This window comes from Mesocricetus auratus, unplaced genomic scaffold (assembly GCF_017639785.1).
Source record: "Mesocricetus auratus isolate SY011 unplaced genomic scaffold, BCM_Maur_2.0 Super-Scaffold_100009, whole genome shotgun sequence".
Classification (NCBI taxonomy): Eukaryota; Metazoa; Chordata; class Mammalia; order Rodentia; family Cricetidae; genus Mesocricetus; species Mesocricetus auratus.
In genome coordinates, this window is record NW_024429193.1 from 41,226,944 (window position 1) to 41,247,355 (window position 20,412).

At 42.1% G+C, this 20,412-nt stretch overlaps 1 protein-coding gene across 3 annotated transcripts in view; it reads left to right on the top strand.

Annotated features, from left to right (window-relative positions):
* Positions 1-20,412, top strand: part of Cdc14a (cell division cycle 14A) — a 156,570-nt gene that overhangs the window by 25,309 nt on the left and 110,849 nt on the right. For all 3 annotated transcript variants that reach the window (XM_040751985.1, XM_005077105.4, XM_005077104.4), the window contains exon 4: positions 10,890-10,982. In XM_040751985.1, the coding sequence (XP_040607919.1) occupies positions 10,890-10,982 (93 nt within the window). The remainder of the gene's footprint in view (positions 1-10,889; positions 10,983-20,412) is intronic.

Genomic DNA, 20,412 nt, shown 5'->3' on the forward strand with positions numbered 1-20,412 from the left:
ATCTGATTAGAAAATGTACTGTGAATTCATTTAAGTAAAAAGAGCCAAGAGGCTACTGTTTGTAGTCTAGAAAAATAGGTATTTTTATGATCATAGGGAAGTAAATAATAACCCTTAAAATGAACTTTAAATGATTGGACACATCATTAGATAATGCCTGAACTTCATATTTTCTTTGGGAGGATCTAGAGGTTTTCTAGTCTCTCTCCCTCCCCCTTCCCCCTCTGTCTCTCTGTCTCTCTCTCTGGATACATATGTGTGTTGTGGGCTAGAGAAAGGCATTGAGTGTCCTGACCTATCACTGTCCACCTTTTCCCCTTGAGACAGAGTCTCTCATTGAACCTGGATCTTACCATTTGGCTAGGCCAAGTCTCTGGGATCCACCTGTCTGTCCTCTAGGTCTGGGGTTGCCGGTCCATGTGGCCTCCCTATCCTCATCCCCTACTTTTACATGGGACTATGGATCCAAACTGAGGTTCTTACACTTGTATAGCAAACGATCTTTTACCCACTACAGTAACTTCCAAGACCCCATTTTCTAGTTATGCTATCATGTTGCTGACATGAACTCTGTACAAGTAACCAGGGAACCTAAATACTGTCTGGAGTTACCAAAGAGAAATAAATAATATAGGAAGATTAAGTCATGCATCTCAGTCAAGAGTCTACTTATAGTGATTGTAAAAGAGTAAATGGATTGAATTGTTTTCTTTTCTACGGTGTGTGGGAATAGACTTTGTTTAAATTTTCTTTCATTTCTAAAACTTTCTTACATCATTATGAAAGTTCAATAAACTTCAGACCAACCTGCTTGGTTCATTCTCATGATTAGTAATCAGCAAGATGCCTGGAATGACATTTTTAGCTTTAATACATTTCATGGCTAATCTGTAGCTTTCTGAAGGACTTACTTTTTAAAACTCAAATATTAATTCAGCGAGCCATACCAAATAGAATCTCTATTATCAGGAGACAAAGATTTACACTAGCAATCCAAAGCCAGAATTCCTCTGGACTTGTGGAATTTGTTTCTTATCTATGACGCAAGAATTCAAGCTAGACATTGTGGCACATGCCTTTAACCCCAGAGCTCAGGAGGCAGAGACAGGTGGATATCTGTGAGTTTGAGGACTGGTATCCACAATCAATTCATGGGCATCTAGAGATACCATAATAGAGAGATCTTGTATTAAAAAAAAAGAATTGCAATTTCAAGATTTAGCTGCCAAATCACGTTCCTAATATCACATCTGCAAGTTCAGGTAGGAACTCTTACAGTTTTTCTAGGGAGTTTTGAATACCTGTTTCAGCCTTGATGCTGTATGGGGAAACAGGTCAGCATACTTTTAGGAATCCAAAGGATAGCTGTTAAGACGCAACGAGATCACAGGGAGAGATGGTAGGTCTAAGAGAGATGTGTCACCTCCTGGTGTCACAGGTGAAGTCAGAGCCGGGTGTCATTGTTGACACTCTTATCTGCCTTGGGGGAATCTGCTTGGGTTTAGGATCCTTCCTTGCTCTTGTCCAGTGGCTGTGGCTGCCACCCTGGCTGTGTTATTCCAGGAGTTTGAACTCCACGCTCTCCTGTTTGGAATATACTATTCCTGTTACGCATGCTTCACAGCATCACTCTCTTTCTCTCTGCCAGCAGCATCTTTACGCTTGTAGTCTCCCCATCCTCCCAGGGCATAGGTACCCAGCTAATACCTCTGCTTCACTATCTGCCTCATCTTCACCAGGGCCAGCATACCTCGCTGCTGTACCTTCAAAAGCCTTAGCTGGCCAGTTCCTCCCTTGACATCGTCTCATGGATGATTTCATGTACTGATTTACTGGGGAGGAGGTAGTCTTGTCACCCTGAGTCTTGCACCTAACCCACTCAGTCATCCAGTTCATCACCATGGCCGATCTGACTGAATGCCACATCCTTCTGGTGTGTGTGTGTGTGTGTGTGTGTGTGTGTGTGTGTGAGAGAGAGAGAGAGAGAGAGAGAGAGACAGAGAGAGAGAGACAGAGACAGACAGAGAGAGACAGAGAGAGGATAGAGAGAGAGAGAGGGAGAGAGAGAGAGAGAGAGAGAGAGAGAGAGAGAGAGAGAGAGAGAGAGAGAGAGAGAGAGAGAGAGAGAGAGAGAGGAGAGGAGAGAGATGCTTGCGATGACGAGTGTGTAGAGGTCAGAAGACATCTTGCAGGAGTCAATTCTCTTCTTCCATTATTCATATTCTGGGGATCAAACTCAGGTTGTCAGGCTTGGTGACAAGTACCTTTACCTGCTGAGTCATCTATCTTACTGTCCCCTTTATAACATTATTTTAATTAGTAGCTTCCTGTTAGAATTCTTCTCTTATGTGATTTCTTAATTTCCTTGTTTACTTTTTTTTGTTTCTTTGTTTTGTTTTTCCAGATTGTCCTGGAACTCGTTCTGTAGACCAGGCTGGCCTCGAACTCACAGAGATCCGTCTGCCTCTGCCTCTGCTGAGATTAAAGGCATGAGCCACCAATGTTTACTTTTTTAACATTCAAAATTTTATTAATTTTTTAACACAGTGATTTAGGCACACACTAGTCTGAAGATTTTTATTTCTTCAAGATATGATTTTATGATTTTTTTCTTCCTGATTTCATGGCAACAAATGGATAATTTTTTGCCATGAATTCTATTCCAATTTCCAAGTTTCTCACTTCTTTGCTTTTTTTTTTTTTTTTTTTGTGTGTGTGTGACGTTTCTTTTTGTAGCCCTGGTTGTCCTTGAACTCACTTTGTAGACCAGGCTGGCTGGCCTTGAACTCAAAGAGATTCCCTGCTTCTGCCTCCCTGAGTACTTGGATTTAAGGTGTATGCTGCCACACCCAGTTTATGTTTCTTATTTCTTCAATGTCATAGATGTTTTTTTTCAAGTCATTGCTTTGAGATGATGATTTATTCCAGATTTACTGATATTTTTTGATGTGTCCATGCACATTTGATTCCCTAGTGACTTCAGCTTTAATTATGTTGGTCAGAATGGAAAATTACCCATGAATTATTTATTTAAAGTGCCCCAAACAAAAGACATTATTATCACCACTGACAAAAACATCTGCTTGTTTGATACTGTTTAACAAATTGTTACTAGCAAGCTATGCAACCCTAGGGCAAAGTTTGCCATTTCGGATCAAATCTTATTGTGGAAAAATGGCAATCAAAGAGGAGAAACTTTAGCATGGGGCCAGTTGAAAAAAACTGTGTGCTGTTTGGGAGGGCAGGGATTGTCAACCTGCTATTTCAAGGGATCTATAAACCATTTAATTACATGTACACTTTAGTGTGTACTTAGGTTTTTTTTCTGGGAAGACTTGCAGCTCCTTATTAATTCTCAGAAGTATCCTTGGTTCAGACAATGCTAAGAACACTGAACTACAATATAAATGCTTCAAGGCTGTCTTAGAAGGAGACAAAATTGGCAGTAAATAAAAAGTAAACACTACTTTCTCCTAATTTAGTCAGTTAAAAAAAGCAAAGCTAATTGAAAAGCCTGAAAATTTAATAAAAATAATGCCATTGAATAAGCTTTTCTTAACATAGTTGGTACATTATTAATCGTTGATTTTATTTTTTTCCTCAGAAGCAGAAACTCTCAGCTTGGGTTAAAAAAAATTAGAAGAAAGGAGATGCTTTCTAGGGCAGAAACTTAAAAAAAAAATCAAAACCAAAGCAGCTGCTGCTATGAATCAACAGGACAATTACAGTAATCTTGGACCATGCAGACAGGGTTCAAAGAGTAGTCAGAGACCTGTACAAAGCTCCCCCATGACCTCTGCAGATTAAAAGCACAGGAAGAGCAGGCATCCTGGAAGAAAGGGATGTGTTAAAGCACCGAGGGGCCTTGAAGGGGGTGGGTTCTGGGAATGCCCTTGTTGCTGAATGAATCGGGGCAGTAATTCTATCCTGGAACCCAGGCAGCTGCCATGCTTGTACACAGAACTCTTTTGATGTAATGATAGACACCCTCTTTCTATAGCTACAAAAACATGTTGAAATCTCCTCATGTAGCTCTCTTCTGTTTCAGGTTGATGGGCTTGGGGGAGAAGAAAAGCGAGCTACATTCTGGAGACAGTGCGTGTAGTTTTAAGAGGCAGTGGGACTGTAAGTCATGGGAACAGGCACATGTGGAGCTTGTAAGACAAGGCACGGATGTTATATGCATTCAGAAACCCTCAGGTCGGAAGACCCTAAGAGAATTCTCAAGTGCCTTCAAGTGTGTGAGTCGAATGATCAAACAGACGTGTACACACACGCACTCACGCAAGCACGCACCCTATCCTTTGGGGGCAGGGTCTCACGTAGCCTAGGCTGGCCTGGAGCATACTGTACAGCGGAGGATGAGGATGGTCTTGAACTCCTTATCCTCCTGCCTTTCCCTATTGAGAAATAAGTTTATGAGTGATTTTTCTCTTTGGCCAAATGTGCCATCTATTAATGCAATCTACTGGGTTTGGAACAAAAATAAACCATAAAGAAACACTTGTTTTCTTTTAAAATAATAAAAAAGTTCAACCTGTTTTTATCATAGCTCCAAGCAAAACATGAACCATATTTTATTTTGTGCAGCCAAAGAAAATGTTCAAGAATGTCCCTTTCCTGAGAAAGCTGGAGGTAAACATGTGGAGTCCTGGCTGCTCCCTGGAAGACCTGTTCACTTTATTGCTTTGGTAGTGACCCTTGATGGCTGTCGAGGTGCTGATTGCCATGGCCATTGCTGGGCTAACCAGTAAGAGAATGATGCCTTGGCCACCATGGTCCCTGCGCTCTGCTCTCCTTAATTGGACTACCATCATTGGCAACACATGCTTGCTTAGAGATGTGCATGGGCTTTATTTTATTTTTTTATTAAGGAATATATTAATCTGGCTGTACTAGTATCTTCCTTACTCTGGACTGATTCACATATCTTAATTAGACATACTATCCTAACCAAATGACTCAAGTATTTTACATCTAGCATTGTGAGCAACTTTACTGAGAGACTACGTAAGAATCAACGTGCCTTTATGTGACCCATTAGTTCTGCTTCTGTTAGTTTTGCACCCGCCTGCATCACGTTTTGCTGTTGGATACTTAAATGGTTTGTGGTTTCCTGATCTAAACAGAACAAGTGCTTGATTTGTGTATGTCACTGTCATCTAAGGCTAGTCTGTGCTATTCTCTACGTTAGCATGCCTTCCTTTTCTTTTACCCCAAGTTTCCATGGCTTGTTTGTCCTGTACAGTTACTACTACAACTGAATGCCACCCTCCGCATAGCTTTTCATTCAAAGACAGATGATGTGTATGTGGCAATGTCCCCTTGACCTTTGTATTAGTCTGTCATCATGCCACTTTGCCTGCTTGACAAGTACCATTAAATATGTTTGATAATACACCACATACTTATCGTGATTTATGTGAATCTCATAAAACTTTGAGTCTCAGGTAAGCAAAGCAGATCTGGAAATCTCTCTAGGTTTGACTGTGTATGCTCTTCTGCTGACTGTATCTTTAGCTTGTTAAATGAAAGTTACTGTATAGCATGTGTCCTGTGAATGCATCCCTATGTAGTTGTTCCTTTGTTTACAAGAAGCATCAGATATTCATTAACTTGAGATCACACATGTGGCTAGAGACAGGGTTCCCCTTATACAGTATTCCCGGATTAGCTGCTCAATTCATGCAGATAGGAGTGGCGGAACTTCCTTAGCTTGGCAACTGGGCACAGCAAAGTCCTTGGCATTCTGTCTACAGTCATGCCCTGTGATGGATAAACTATCTTAAAAATACATTAACCAACCGGGCATTGGTGGCACATGCTTTTAATCTCAGCACTCGGGAGGCAGAGGCAGGCGGATCTGTGTGAGTTTGAGGCCAGCCTGGTCTACAGAGTGAGTTCCAGGATAGCCTCCAAAACAATACAGAGAAACCCTGTCTTGAAAAACCAAACCAAAACAAAAAAACATTAAACTTCAGCAAGATGCAGTGGCATACACCTTTAATCCCAGCACTTTGGAGGCAGAGGCAGTGTGGATCTCCGTGAGTTTGAGGCCAGCCTAGTCTACAGAGTGAGTTCCAGAGATACACAGTGAATCTATTATTTAAAAAATAAAAAAGAAACATGAATCTGCGGTTGGCACTTATGACAGTTATGAAAATACACACAGAATTTTGGATATGGGCTTTCTTTCACACACTGAAGGGTCTGACAGTGCTGTGCCCAGTGCTTGCACAGAAACAACAGGGTTGAACTACATGTTCTTCAGTAGGATCTGCTTTTGTTGTTTGTCATCTGGCCCACCCCAAGTTCTAGGACCCTGTGAGCATCCGAATTTTAAGCTTCTGGAATAACTCTGCTGATGGCGGCTTAGTTATGAGACCCCTGAAGGACCTTGTTTCTGAGGTGTCATCTCCTGTGACCGATGTATTTGTTCATTGGGGCAAAGGTTTCTTAGGAGTTTGTGGAAATGTTTTTCGGTAATGTGCTTTTCAAAGGTAGATAACGTGATTTGGAATTCTTTCACAAGGGACTTTAATGCTTTCCAGGAGGTAAATTGGTTAACTGCATGGTGTTTCAGGATCACAGCCTTTTCAAGGGGAGTGGGATAGGGAGGGGAGCATCATATTTGCGTGTAATATGCTTCCAGAATTTACCAATAAATGTAAACCAGTGAATCTCCCAGGCTTTGTTCCACTGAGTCAGGAACTCTCAGTGGGCCTAACGGCCAATGCCTTCTATGCTCTCCAGGGCCTTCTGCACCAGTCTTCTGCAAGCATGCAATGGAATACAATAATATAATAATAACATATAATGGAGTTTAGGCTTAAGTGTATTTATTTTTTGTTTCTGAAAACTTTTCATAATGCTGACCTTTTCAGCCCAAGACTTATTTAATAAACCCTGAGCCACAAAACTTGTTACGGCCTCATAATTGAGGTTTACACCAATTATCAGCCTCAGCGAGAGAGTTCTGATTCCTCCTGCCTCCCACACTTGGCTGTGCCCGTGTTTGCAGCAGGTCTTTTCTGGCACCTGGCTTATGTTCTGGTAAAATGCAGCATGCTTGTTAGGTGCCAGCCTTGTTTGGGACCTCTGCTTTGGGAAGCACTCCGAGGGATGTTGAACCGGACCCCTCTGACATCACTCCTGCTGCCTTGGGAAATGATGGAATGTTACAGATACTAGTTGCTGCTGCTGCTGCTAGGGCTGGTCCGGTAGTCTGCTTAGCTTGAGAAGGCTCAGAAGGCGTCAGTTTCTAGATGAAAATCTAAAATATAAAGATGGGTAGTGGCTATTGAGTATGCTTTGTCATTGAGTTGACCAGAGACCTTTTGCCTTAGTATTCCTTCAGAGACATCTTCCTTCTTGTGTTTAAGACCGGCTTGATTTGACCAGTGTTTATATTTGCTTTGCCACTGGGCAGTATTTTTGTGATCTCTGAGCATCTCACACGAAGGAATAAAGAAAGCATCTATAAGAAAGTGGTTAGCTTACTGAAAGCAAGATGTATGCTCCTGGCTTTGCAAATGTTTTCTTTGAAGAGTCAGGTCTACCTGGGAGACTGTAGAGGAGATGGGCCAGAGTGAAGAGGAGGGTGATAGCCTGCCAGAGACATGAGGCTCTCCCCTGGGCTTAAGCGGAGTCTCGGAAAATGTCGGTAGGCTGGCTTATAAAGCAGAACCATGTTGTACCTAAATTTGTCTCTCTCCGACTGGTAAAGTTTTCTATCTTATTATTTACTTTTCCTGTTGCTGTGACAAAATATGCAACAGAAGCAACTTAATGAAGGAAAGTTTGGCTTGCCATCCGAGGGCACAGTCCACCATGGCTGGGAAGTCCTGGTGACAAGTGTGAAAGGTTGTTCAGAGACCAGAGAGACGAATGTTGTTGGCCAGCTCTCTTTCCTCTTTTGCATTCACTCTCGGCCCCCAGTTCATGGCCTGGTGCTGCTCATGTAGGGTGAAGCTTCTTGCCGGATATATGTGAAGGTTTGTCTCCTAGAGGATCCTTGATTCTGTCGGTACGAACCATCATATCCATGAAAGATCTTGACAGATGTGTGGGTGTGTCCCCACTGCTCGGTGGTGCTCTGTCTAGGGTGCTTGGATTACATAACAGGCCGGGTGTGTTTATTGAAATGTTGGGTTTTTTCCCCTCATATTCGAAAGGTAAAACATTAAAGATTTTTTTTCCTTACCAGTCCTATCACACAGAGTGTTAGCTAAGTAACTGACACAATGTTTTACTATCTCCAGTGCGTTTCACTGCTGTCTTAGGATGTCTTCCCTGAGAGCATTATCATTGGTGCCGCTATGGGAGAGGGCGGCTGTGGGAGGGAGCCTGGCTGAGGGTAGGGGACATTAGACAGGGCTGCAGTTTTCAAGGTTCTTATCTGCTGTCACCCACTTTGATTGGTTTTGACTCCCTAGTCAAGAACTGCATTCCCCGTGGTCTGACCTGGGGGATAGTGACCAGACTTCACTGTAGTCTGACCTGGGGGACAATAGCCAGACTTCACTATATGGAAACCATTTCTCAGCTGTAGAACTTGGGAGACCTAAACTCTGAAAATTAAGTCCAAAAACATCTGGGCAGGATAAACGTTCCAAAAGTCTCTCTATAAACTAGCTGTAAGCTTGCAACAAATGAAAGTTTGCTTCCCTTGACAGCTTTCCATGGGAAATATTTTGAAATAGTTAAAGTTTCTAGGGTCAAGGAGGTGACTCACATGGAGAAGCACTAGCCCCAGAAGCCGGATGACCCGAGTTTATTCCTGAAACCTGTGTAAGCAGCTGGATGTGGTGGCATGCGTGTCTGTCATCCCAGTTTTCCTACAGTGAGACGGGAGTGGAGTCGGGAGAAATGCCTGGAAGATTGTGGGCCAACTATCCCCGAGTACACAGCACATCAGCAGAAACACTAGATGAGACGCAGCCTTAATATGGTGGAAGTTGAGAAAAGACAGAAAAGTTGTTCTTAGCACGCCACACATATTGTGATGCACACCCTCCTCTCCGTGTACAAATAAAGGAATAGTTAACATCTCTGGATAGCTTTTGTGAAGAATGCTGTCCGTTGTAAGTTTTGAAAGCTTGTGAAATTTAAGAAGTAGTACTTTTTTTTTGCTTGTTTTTGTTTTTGTTTTGTTTTGTTTTTTGTTTTTTGTTTTTGGTTTTTTGAGACAGGGTTTCTCTGTGGCTTTAGAGGCTGTCCTGGAACTAGCTCTTGTAGACCAGGCTGGCCTCGAACTCACAGAGATCCGCCTGCCTCTGCCTCCCAGGTGCTGGGATTAAAGGCGTGCGCCACCAACGCCCGGCTAAGAAGTAGTAAGTTTTTTAGAAAATTTATCTTGTATGATCTTTACTTTAAAAAATGTCTATAGAAAGAGTGACAAGAAAGACTTGCTCAGAATTCTATTCTTCAGCTTCATGGTTCTATCTTGAGGTGGACTTTGTAACCTATATAATTTAGGATGAGAAAGGGAGAGTGAGAACAAGAAAACATAACTCTGCCTCCTGAATGCTGGGATTAAAGGCGTGAACCGCCACTACCCAGTTAGTGTCAAAGTCTTTAGAATCACTTCTGTATATATACACTTGATTGAGTTGAATTATACACAACCACTTTTTTCTCTCCTTGCTTCATCCTAAAAACAGGCATTGATAATAACAGTCACTAACTTTCAAAAGTTCAGTTAACAAGGTCATTGCTGTTTTCAGAAAGTGTGATTTGTAGTTATCTATGTCCAAAGGGTGGTGAACGTCTCTTGGAATATGTGTAGCTACCTGGTTTTATGAATAAGCTAAAATGATGAACCTTGGTTCTTAGATTTTGCTCTTTTTCTTGTAGAAAAGTAACATAGTAGTGGATTTTTTTTGTTGGCTGTGTTTGGTGTATAGGGTATAAAAATCCACTAATGTTTTCTGTATGAATTTACAGACAGTATTCAAAGGTATTTGTGTGCCTATATTTACTGAACTATAGAAATGGGTCTTGGAAGTAGTCTTATGTGCCTATGTTTATTTTGCCATTTGTCATTATACCATAACAATCTTGCACCTGTTATGTGTAGATTTAATTGAGCCACATCCATGCTCTGTAGATTTGAATTGGGACTAATAATTTGGTTTAACTTAGCAGATACAGTTTTTACTTTTCATGTTCAGCATGTGTTCAGCAAACCATTTGGCTTTCTTTTGGATTTACTTCAGGACATGAGCATGTTGCACATTGCCTGGCATTTAGCAATTGCTTAATGATGGATCTCAGCATTTCATTGTTGATTCATGATATGCATCAGTATCCTTTTGATGGTTCCTCTTTTTTCTATTAATCATCTACTTTAAGCTAATTAAAAGGGGGCTGTTTGAGTATATATTAGAAAGAAAATTTTAATTTTGGTCTCTAAAAATGAAAGTTTTGGAGAAGACAATAGGATAGCTGACATATCTCAAACTGTAAAATCTGAAGGTACATCAACATGTCTTGGAGTCAGAGTGTCATGCTGAGAATAAAGAGTGGTTAAGTCATATATGTGTAAGGTCAAGAATAAATTATCAGAAATGGTTCCCGTGAATGGAGAATCAACGATTTAGTTATTTCGAACTGCACTGGTCTCCTTTCTCAGAGATGCCCATGTTTGTTAAATTGTTAATTCTTACATTCAGGTGGACTGAAGAAAAGGGACCTAGTAGCCTCCACCCCCAGGAAAGTGAGCTATTAGGGCCCACTCAACTCCAAACACTCATGTCCAGATACATGGAAGCTCGAGTTGAAAAGTGTTACGTTGTAGGAACTGCTTGCTACGCATGGTAAAGTTGAGAGAAGATGCTAACCTGTGCCTGTTTGTCCTGTGTGTGTAACAGTCTTCTTCTTTCTTCTAGTCATACAGTTTATCAAGAAAGAAAATAGTGCACTACACCTGTTTTGACCAGCGGAAAAGAGCAAACGCTGCATTCTTGATAGGTGCTTACGCCGTGAGTACTTCATTCATGATTGTTTCCTGTGATCAAGTCTGTGGAGTGTTAATAATTATTATTATTTTGTTTTTGATTGCTCTGGCCTGGGACTCACTAGGTAGCCTAGGCTGGTCTTAAATTTGAGTTAGTCTTCTTGCTTCAACCTTCATAGTGTTAGGATTTCATGCACGAGCCATCTCGTCTAGATATAGGTTTATTTTTGGATAGTTGGTGAGAGACTCTTGGAGTCATGGCATGTAGCTCGAATTCTACTGCTATCAGCATTTCAGTGCAAGGAGCTTCTATACCTAGCAAGGAAATAACCAAGAGAATAGATGAGGTATGCATATGAGTGAAATATAATATTATGGAAAATTGAAAACGTGCTAAGGTGCTCTTTTTGTGGGGGTGGGGAAGATACAGCACATTCTAGACAGCAAAGGAGAGGGTTATTATTGTTAATTTTTTAATCAGTTCATGCATTCATCTATACAAGCATTTGCAATAGAAAAATGAAATGTAAACCGTTCATATATTACAGCCTCCCTACTAATGAAAGTTAGATTTGAGTAGAAGTTTTGTTTTCTGAAAGCACAGATGTGTCAGTATGAGTTCTGTATGAGCATTTCACAGTCTCTGGAAATTTCTAGATATGCTCAGACTGGTCCAAAAGAAGACAGATGTCATCAGGGCTATAATGTACCTATAACCTGGACTAGCTCCTCAGGGCCCAATGAGGAATCTGCTGCTTCACAGGCAAAGGAGGATGCTGACATTTCTCCTCACTCCTAGGAAAGGCCAGGGAGTTTCTGAAGCCTGAAGCTTGCTGCTGTGTGACCTTTCCAGTCCTCATTTGCACACCTTGATGGAAGACACCATACTCTGTCATAGCAAACCATATTTCTGGGGGTGGGGCCTGGTGACACTGCCGGCAGGTAGAGGACTAGCCGATAGTGCACTGTATGCCTGGGTCTTGCTCTGGGACTTAAGTTCCTAGTTCTTTTCACTTCTTTTCTAAATCCTGGGGCCATCCCTGGTGACCCTCTTTTTTTTCTTGTTCTATGGACAACATGGGAGAGTATAGAAGCTAAGAACCAATAAAACTCAACTTTTTCATCCTGAAGGGGGTCAGGTTACCTTCTCTCTCTCAGCTTTATTTTCCTTGTCTGTAAAATGGGTTGGTTGGATACTATAACTCCTAAATTTCCCTTCCAGGTCCTAGGATTCTAGAGCTATTTGTGGTGTCAGTCAGGCTATTATTCATACTTTAAGAGTATACATAAGAAGCTACCTGTTAATGGGAAGGTTGGTGAAGTGCTAGTAGCTGAATTAAGCAGGCATGCTATTTTTTACTTTACACTGATAATTGATACTACCTTGATTGACAGCGTGATTAAATATGGAAAGACGGTACTGATCTCTTGACTCAAGCCATGAACCAAGCATGTCTTTCCTATTGGGCTTTGTGATGTTTTGTGAACATACTGTTCTTTGGTTCTTTGTCATAAAAGATCTCTGTCATGCTATGCATATCTCTCCCCTTCCTCCCTCCTTTTCTCCCTCTCTCCCTCCCATTTCTCCTCTTCCCATCCCGTCCTTCCTCTTACCTTCCCACCTGTCATTCCAGTCTTGTTTAGAGTGGGCTTTCATCTCACCATTTACCTCTAGCCTTTTGAAGTGAAGTCTGGCTGTAACGCATGCATTGGACTCATGAGGAAGTAGCCTGAGAAAGAGACAAATGTGGGAGTTTAAAGCAACCCTAGGAGAACGAGCAGGCCTGGCCTGGTGGGAGAAATGTTGAGGTCATTGCGAGCTTGTCTTACACCTCATCACAGTCCGGAGTAGAGAGTGATTTTCCTTGTATTGGCCATTTCCCAGCTGACCTTTCTGGTTTGTACATGTGTTCCTTAGGGGGAAAAAACCCTATTATATAAAAATGACATTCAGAATGCGGTCATTCTTAAAGAGAGATTTATGCCTTTGCTTCATGGCTCTGTATGCACTTAATTGTTGACACAATTCTTGTAAGACAGTCATGGAAGTTATATATGTCAGTTTATTAATGTTGCTAGGAGGGCAAATCTCACTCTTTTTTTTAGATTTTTTTTCCAATTTTTTATTTTATTTTATTTTCCAGTTTAAATTTAGATAAGAAACAAGGTTGCTTCACAAGTCAGTTCCAGGTCCCTCTCCCTTTCCCTCCCCTCCTCCCATGCCCTCCCCCAACCCCCCCCATTATCCCCTCATTTCCCCAGGGAGGGTGAGGCCCTCCATGGGGGTGTCCATAGTCTGTCATTTCATATAGGGCAGGGCCTAGACCCTTCCCCAAGAGTTCAGGGTGAGAGTGCACCTCACATTGTTCTATGGGAGTCCAAAGTTCGTGTGTATACTTGGGATGGGTACTGATCTGCTGCCCAAGGCTCAATAGATTACCTAGGCCTCTTCACTGACACCCAGATTCAGGGGGTCTTGATCAGTCCCATGCTGGATTCCCAGGCTGATGCCTGGGATTCAAGAGTTAACCTTTGTCTGGTCAGCTGTTTCTGGGGGTTAAACCAGCCCAGTCTTAATCTCTTTGATCATCAGTCCTCCCTCTCTGTTACTGGCTTTCTTGAGTTCAGCTCAGTACTTAGCCGAGGGAGTCTGCCTCTTCTTCGATCAGCCACTAAATGAAGTTTCTGTTTCCCAGACTCTCTGGCCATAGGATTGTAGGCTGGCACTCCCCAGATCTATGTCTAAAATCCATATATGAGAGAGTACATGCCATGTTTCTCTTTTTGTGACTGGGTTACCTCACTCAGGATAGTTTCTTCTAGTGTCATCCATTTGCCCGCGAATCTCATGATTCCATTATTTTTTTCTGCTGGATAGTACTCCATTGTGTAGATGTACCACATTTTCTCTATCCACTCTTCGGTTGAGGGACATCTAGGTTGCTTCCAAGTTCTGGCTATTACAAATAAAGCTGCTATGAACATAGTGGAACAGACATCTTTGTTGTATGAATGGGCATCTTTTGGATATATGCCTAAGAGTGGAGTTGCTGGGTCTTGTGGTAGGTTTATTCCCATTTTTCTGAGGAATCTCCATACTGATTTCCAAAGTGGCTGAACCAGTTGGCACTCCCACCAGCAATGGAGGAATGTCCCCCTTTCACCACATCCTCTCCAGCATAAATTGTCATTGGTGTTTTTGATTTTAGCCATTCTGACAGGAGTGAGGTGGTATCTCAGAGTTGTTTTGATTTGCATTTCCTGGATGGCTAAGGATGTTGAACACTTTCTCAAGTGCCTCTCAGCCATTTTAGACTCCTCTATTGAAAACTCTCTATTTAGTTCTGCAGCCCACTTTTTAATGGGATCCTTTGATGTTTTGGAGACTTGCTTCTTGAGTTCTTTGTAAATTTTGGAGATCAACCCTCTGTCAGATGTTGGATTAGTGAATATTTTTTCCCATTCTGTGGGCTGCCTTTTTGTCTTGCTGACTGTGTCCTTTGCCTTACAGAAGCTTCTCAGTTTCAGGAGGTCCCATTTATTAATTGTTGATCTCACTCTTAGGAGGGAATCTTTTCTGGGTTGTGAACAGCCTCTAACTTGGGAGCAACCATGTAACTCATGAGACAAAACAGGTATATGTATTTTATCAGAGAGATGTCCCTAAGAGTGACAATGAATCTCTCTCTCTTTTTTTTTTTTTTTTTTTTTTTTTTTTTGGTTTTACAAGACAGGGTTTCTTTGTATTGTTTTGGAGGCTGTCGGTCCAGCCTGGCCTCGAACTCACAGAGATCCGCCTGCCTCTGTCTCCCGAGTGCTGGGATTAAAGGCGTGTGCCACCACTGCTCGGCGATGGATCTCTTCCTAAATGCGCCATCGGCCATTGTTCAAGTGGCATTGGCTCCCGCTTTGAGGTGGGTCTTCCCTGAGCTTTCCTTTCTCATTGATAAGATTTGGATAATGCCAGGGCTTCCCTGCCTATTGTACATAATTATTAGGAAGGTCAAACCTCCAACTGTCTGTTCCACAGCTCCACATTATGTATCTAGATTATCACACATTTATTGTGAAGGAACATACCCTTCCCCTATTTATCTCAAACTGACTTATTTCTCCAGTAACCACCTCCTGCAGAGAAGTTACCTCTCACTATTGATGAGTCAGATCAAAAGTTAGCGACCACTTCTCTTCCTCAGTCCCCTCATCCTACATTACACTTAATCAGAAGGGTGACCACCTGAAACTCTTGAATCATATATTGAACCAGAATGCACTTTTCCATTTAATGCTCCTACCTAGTCAAGACACAGCCATCTTTTCCCTTGATTACTTCCTTGGCTTCATGCATTTCTTCCTGCTTTCCCTTTTTTTTTCCCCTTGTTTCCCTTTGAATTTACTTTCCATGCAATTGTCAGTCAGGGTGGTCTTTAAAAAATAAACATGAGATTGTATCATGACCCTGGTTCAAATCTGGCCATTGACTCTTCTTGGCATATGATGTTTCTGCTTTCTTTATCTAGAACATTCTTATTTCAAACCTTTGCCTACTTGTTGCTCTCTTGGAGTTTTTTTTTTTAAATCAAACTCTGCCCTGCTCCCCAACCCTTGTTCTCCTCTTAGCTATTTTCTTTTCTTGGTAGCACCCAGCCTTTGAAGTTACTCACTTGTCCGTGCGTTTACTTGCTTATTATCTGTTTCCCAGACCAAAGGGTAGGGACCTTATCTGTTTTGTGCACTGCCCTGTCTAGAGGGTGATAAAATATCTAACGAAGGGTTAGGTTCAGCTATTTGCTAGTTGAGTTGGAAGCTGGCCATAAGCCTGAGGCAGAGTCCTAGAAGCTTCCTGCCGCACTGAATCATGGGTAGGTCCAGAGTGGGAGATCCCTACACAGAAGATACTAGGTTATGCAGTGTGGAAGAGGTGGGGACCTCAAGCAGCAGTTGTTTCCTAGCTGTGTCTGGGTACCAAACATCCATTCAGGGCTACACTGGCTGTAACGTAGATGCCTATAAATAAACATTGAATGAATAAACCTACTGTAAAGGGGCAAGTTGGACATAAAGTATAAATGGTGTCGTTCCCTTTCCCAGAATATCTGAGGTGAGCCAGAATACAGAATCAAAGGTGATAGCTGGCTTATTAAATAAGAGTGACTTGCCTTCTTAAAAACAAACTTTTCATTTTTCTGTTTTTGTTGTGGTAAAATACACATTCCATACAGCTTATTATTAGAAACAAAACAAACAGAAACAACAACAAGCCAGGGTCATATATATGTTGGGGCAGTTGCTGACAAGCTGTGTAGTCAGGCTGACTCTGAACTTCTGGTCCTGTAGTCACACACCATCAGGCACCAACAGTCTGTGCAGTGTGGGGATGAAGCCCAGGATGTCAGTTATGCTAGGAAGCATTCCACCGGCACAGGTATAGCCCAGCTCTTGGAACCATTTTTAAGCGGCGAGTTCCATGGTATTGGTTACCTTCCTGAGGTAGGGCTTTGTTTATAGTTTCTCTCCGTAGGTGATTTCCAGGGTGGCTTAGAAGCTCTTGTGTTTGCTTCCTTACCTGTAAGCATGGAGAGTCTAGTTAAAGCCCTTTCTTCTAGAACTATTGTAAGGATCAAAAAAGAGATAATACAGAGAAACCTCGTGTTCACTAGGGACCAACAGAAAGGATTGTTCTGGGGGTGATTGTAAGATCAGGCTGCTGGATGGATGTGGTCACTGGAGATCATAGTGACACATACTGGTGAGATCTCTTCACTGTGACTCTGGAACATTTGAGTAAGATAGTTGCTTTCCAGTGTATTACCCCGTGCAGGTGTAGAATCAGGGTGCTTAGATCTCAGGACACCCAAACATTCTCATGTGACTTGAAAATGTCAAAACTATATTAATGAGGGGCTGGAGAGATGGCTCAGTGGTTAAGACTGCTCTTCCAGAGGACCTGGGTTTGAGTCCCAGCCCCCACATGGCAGCTCACAACTGTCTGTAATTCTAGTTCCAGGGGGATCTTTACCCTCTTATGGCCTCTGTGTATGAATGTTATGCACACACACTCAGTCAAAATACTCATACACACGGAATAAAAAAAATAAGTGTGAATCTTAGCTGGGTGGTGGTGGTGCACGCCTTTAATCCCAGCACTCGGGAGGCAGAGGCAGGCGGATCTCTGTGAGTTTGAGGCCAGCCTGGTCTACAGAGTGTGTTCCAGGACAGCCTACAAAACAATACAGAGAAACCCTTTCTTGAAAAACCACAAAAAAGTGTGAATCTTTAAAAAGTATATTAATGAGGCTCTTACCATGAACTTCAAGACCAAGTTCTTACTCTGTGTTACTGTATTCAGTTTACAGGCCTATCATAGTTAAGCCAAACATGCATATGCATATATATATATTTATATATAAAACAAAATAACAAATATAAACATATATGAGAAGTTACAATAAATGTGACTTATTTAATTTAAAATCTAAGTTTAAAGAATTAAGAAGTTTTGGTTTGCTGTAGTGCTGAAATCTATACACCCAGGATTTGGGAGGCTGAAACCAGGAATGGTGAACTTGACTTAGCCTGGGCTGCATAGTGAGTTCAAGGCCAGCCTGAACTATATAGTAAGCAAGAGGAAAGGTTATTTTCAGAGATGCTGAGGGTGCCTGGACAGAGGTGGCAACCACATCGTGACCTCCTGAGCTTACCTTTAAGTCTTTGCCTTGCTGGAGATCCACATTATAGATTAACTGGGTGTAGCCTGAGCCAGACATTATGTCTGCACTGGGGATGACCAGGCTAAGGTTTGTGGACTTTTAACCATGCATGTCTGCCTTTTATTTTGTAGACGACACATAAAGCTGTTTATATGGCTTTACTGTACTAGTATATTACCTTCTAATTGGAAGTTGCCGCTTCTCCTCAGCCTGGAACACTGTGGCACAGCCACAACTTTGAACCCACTCAGTAGTCATGTGTCACAAGCAAGCTTTCACTTATCCATACTCGCATTCTTTCATCTTCAGGGTCAGGGGTAATGATACTATGCCTAACAGAGGCACGGAGCCTGAAGGAGGCCTTGCCTATAAAGGTGACATTGTGACAGCATTCTAAGCATTAGAAATCCCTGGAAGTTCTGGGACGAGGGATGTTGTGTGTCTTTCCCAAGTTTTCTGTGTCAGTTGCCTCCTCCTATTCCCTGTTTTGTGTTAGACCCTTGACCACAGCTCTGAACATGTGATAGCCACCTCCCTCCTTTTGTGCCCTGTCTTCCCTGTCAATCCATTGTGTGCGTAAGTCCTTCCTTGGCTCAGTATCGATCAGGTGGTTGTTAATCAGATTACTCCTTAATCTAGTTCTTCGGAGGTGAGCATGGGCTTTTTCCATGTCTCCCTCTAGGATGTGATTATCCTGTTTAAAGGAAGAATCTATTCAAAGCAAATGAACTTCTCTCTTATGAGATGTGTAGTCAGGTTGTGATTACTTCAGTAAATATTTGTTTAGCTCCTGTGAACGCCACCCGACACCACGGTGAGTTCTAAAGAACATAAAAAGGTAAATAAATAGATATTAAAAAGAAAGACAGCTTAAAATGTAGCCTTTGATCCCAGCACTCGGGAGGTAGAGGAAGGTAGATCTCTGTGATTTTGAGGCCAGGACAGCCCGGGGTTCCCAGAGAAACCCTGTCTCAAAAAATAAAAAAACCCCAAAAAAGAAGGGTGGGGAGAATGTGTGAGCAGTAAATCAGTTGTGAAAAGTGTGCAATAAGCTGGGTGGTGGTGGTGCACGCCTTTCATCCCAGCACTCGGGAGGCAGAGGCAGGCGGATCTCTGTGAGTTCGAGGCCAGCCTGGTCTACAAACGCTAGTTCCAAGACAGCCTCCAAAGCCACAGAGAAAACTCTGCCTTGAAAAACAAACAAACAAAAAAAGAAAAGTGTGCATTCGATATGATGCTTGGAGAAATGGGAATTCACTCAATAAAGGCTTTGGAGCAGATATCATGCAACAGGTGCACAGTTCAAAGGTTGAAGGTAAATGTCTCCAACCTTCTGCTGCAACTGTCACGTGTGACGACCTGGGGCCAAACACAGAGTCGGGGTGGGGTGGGGGGGCATGGCTAATCCCAGCAAGAAGTGTCACATAAGGGGAAAACATTGGAGGACAGGGTGGGGCATTTACAAAGAGAATAATTTAACAAGAAGCTGCGGGGAGAGTCTTCCTTTTCCTTGAAGTTAAGAGAACAGCTTGTAGTGTAGCTTCAGGGTGTTTCCCATGCATTCTGAGTCCACTTCTCTGACCCCACTGACAGGAGACGGTGTAGTTTGTCACTTAATATTTTCTACATTTTCTTTCATGTGAAACGTTTTTATGAATTATAAATGTTATACTTCTTCTTAGCCCAAATGCTGAGGCGTGATTTCAAATGTTCTTTTTTAAAAGTGGATTTTTAATGTTTAGATTGCTAGAAGTAGGATTAATAGGCATTTTCTTTTCTTGCAAAACACAGTGTTCAAGGCTCATGGGATAGACTGTTGTACTTAAGCTAGTTTGTACAATTGGCATTGTGTGCAATTTTAAATTTTATGCATGCTTTAATTTTTTATGCTGTGTGTGTGTGTGACAGCATCCTGAGTGGGATTTTGTTCTCTCCTCTCCTACCCAGTGGCTTCCGGAGGTTGAACTCAGGAGCCAGAATTCCCAGCAAGTACCTTTATCAGCTGAGTCATCTTTCTGTTCCTATATGCTTGTCTATTGGATATGTGAACCTTACAGTTTCGAAAATCTAATTGCTACAAACTATCACTTCATTATTCTTGGTGGTGTTTCTTTTGATTTTAAGATAGGGTGCTACGTAGCTCAATCTGGTCTAGAAGTCTCTGTGTAGCCTGGGCTGGTTTTGAACTCTGTGTCTGCCTCCCGTCTCATAGCAGACGTCCTGGTCTCTTGCAATCTGTCTGCTGCTTCTTCCCCATTGTTCCCTGAGCCTTAGGTGTAAGGGCTGTGTTGTAGATGTACACTGTGGGGCTGGACATTCATTAGCTGAAAGTGGCTAAATAAGTGCACACGCGTTTAAATGACGGGAAGTTGATGTCTGGTTGGCTAATTGCACACTTGTTTTGCTGTTCCCAACAACCATGTTACTTCCTTTCTTTATGAACTTATAATTCATCTCTGAATTATGATTTCTGAACTGCTCTGTCATTAAATCTGTAGATTGCACATGTTGTTTAAGAGGTAGGCAAAACTTATCAAGAAACATCGTTTACATTAACTGCTTATTAGAACAGTAGCTCAGCAGATGGCAGAGATGAGTGGCCTGTCATCCTTCCCTGGGGCTTCCTTGTAAATCTAACCGTAGCATCATGCAGAGAGGAAGGGAGGGGTGGGACACGGCTGTGGCTGACTGGTTTCCTGTTTGCAGTTCCTTCCTTTAGTGGGTTGATAGGCAAGTACTCATTGG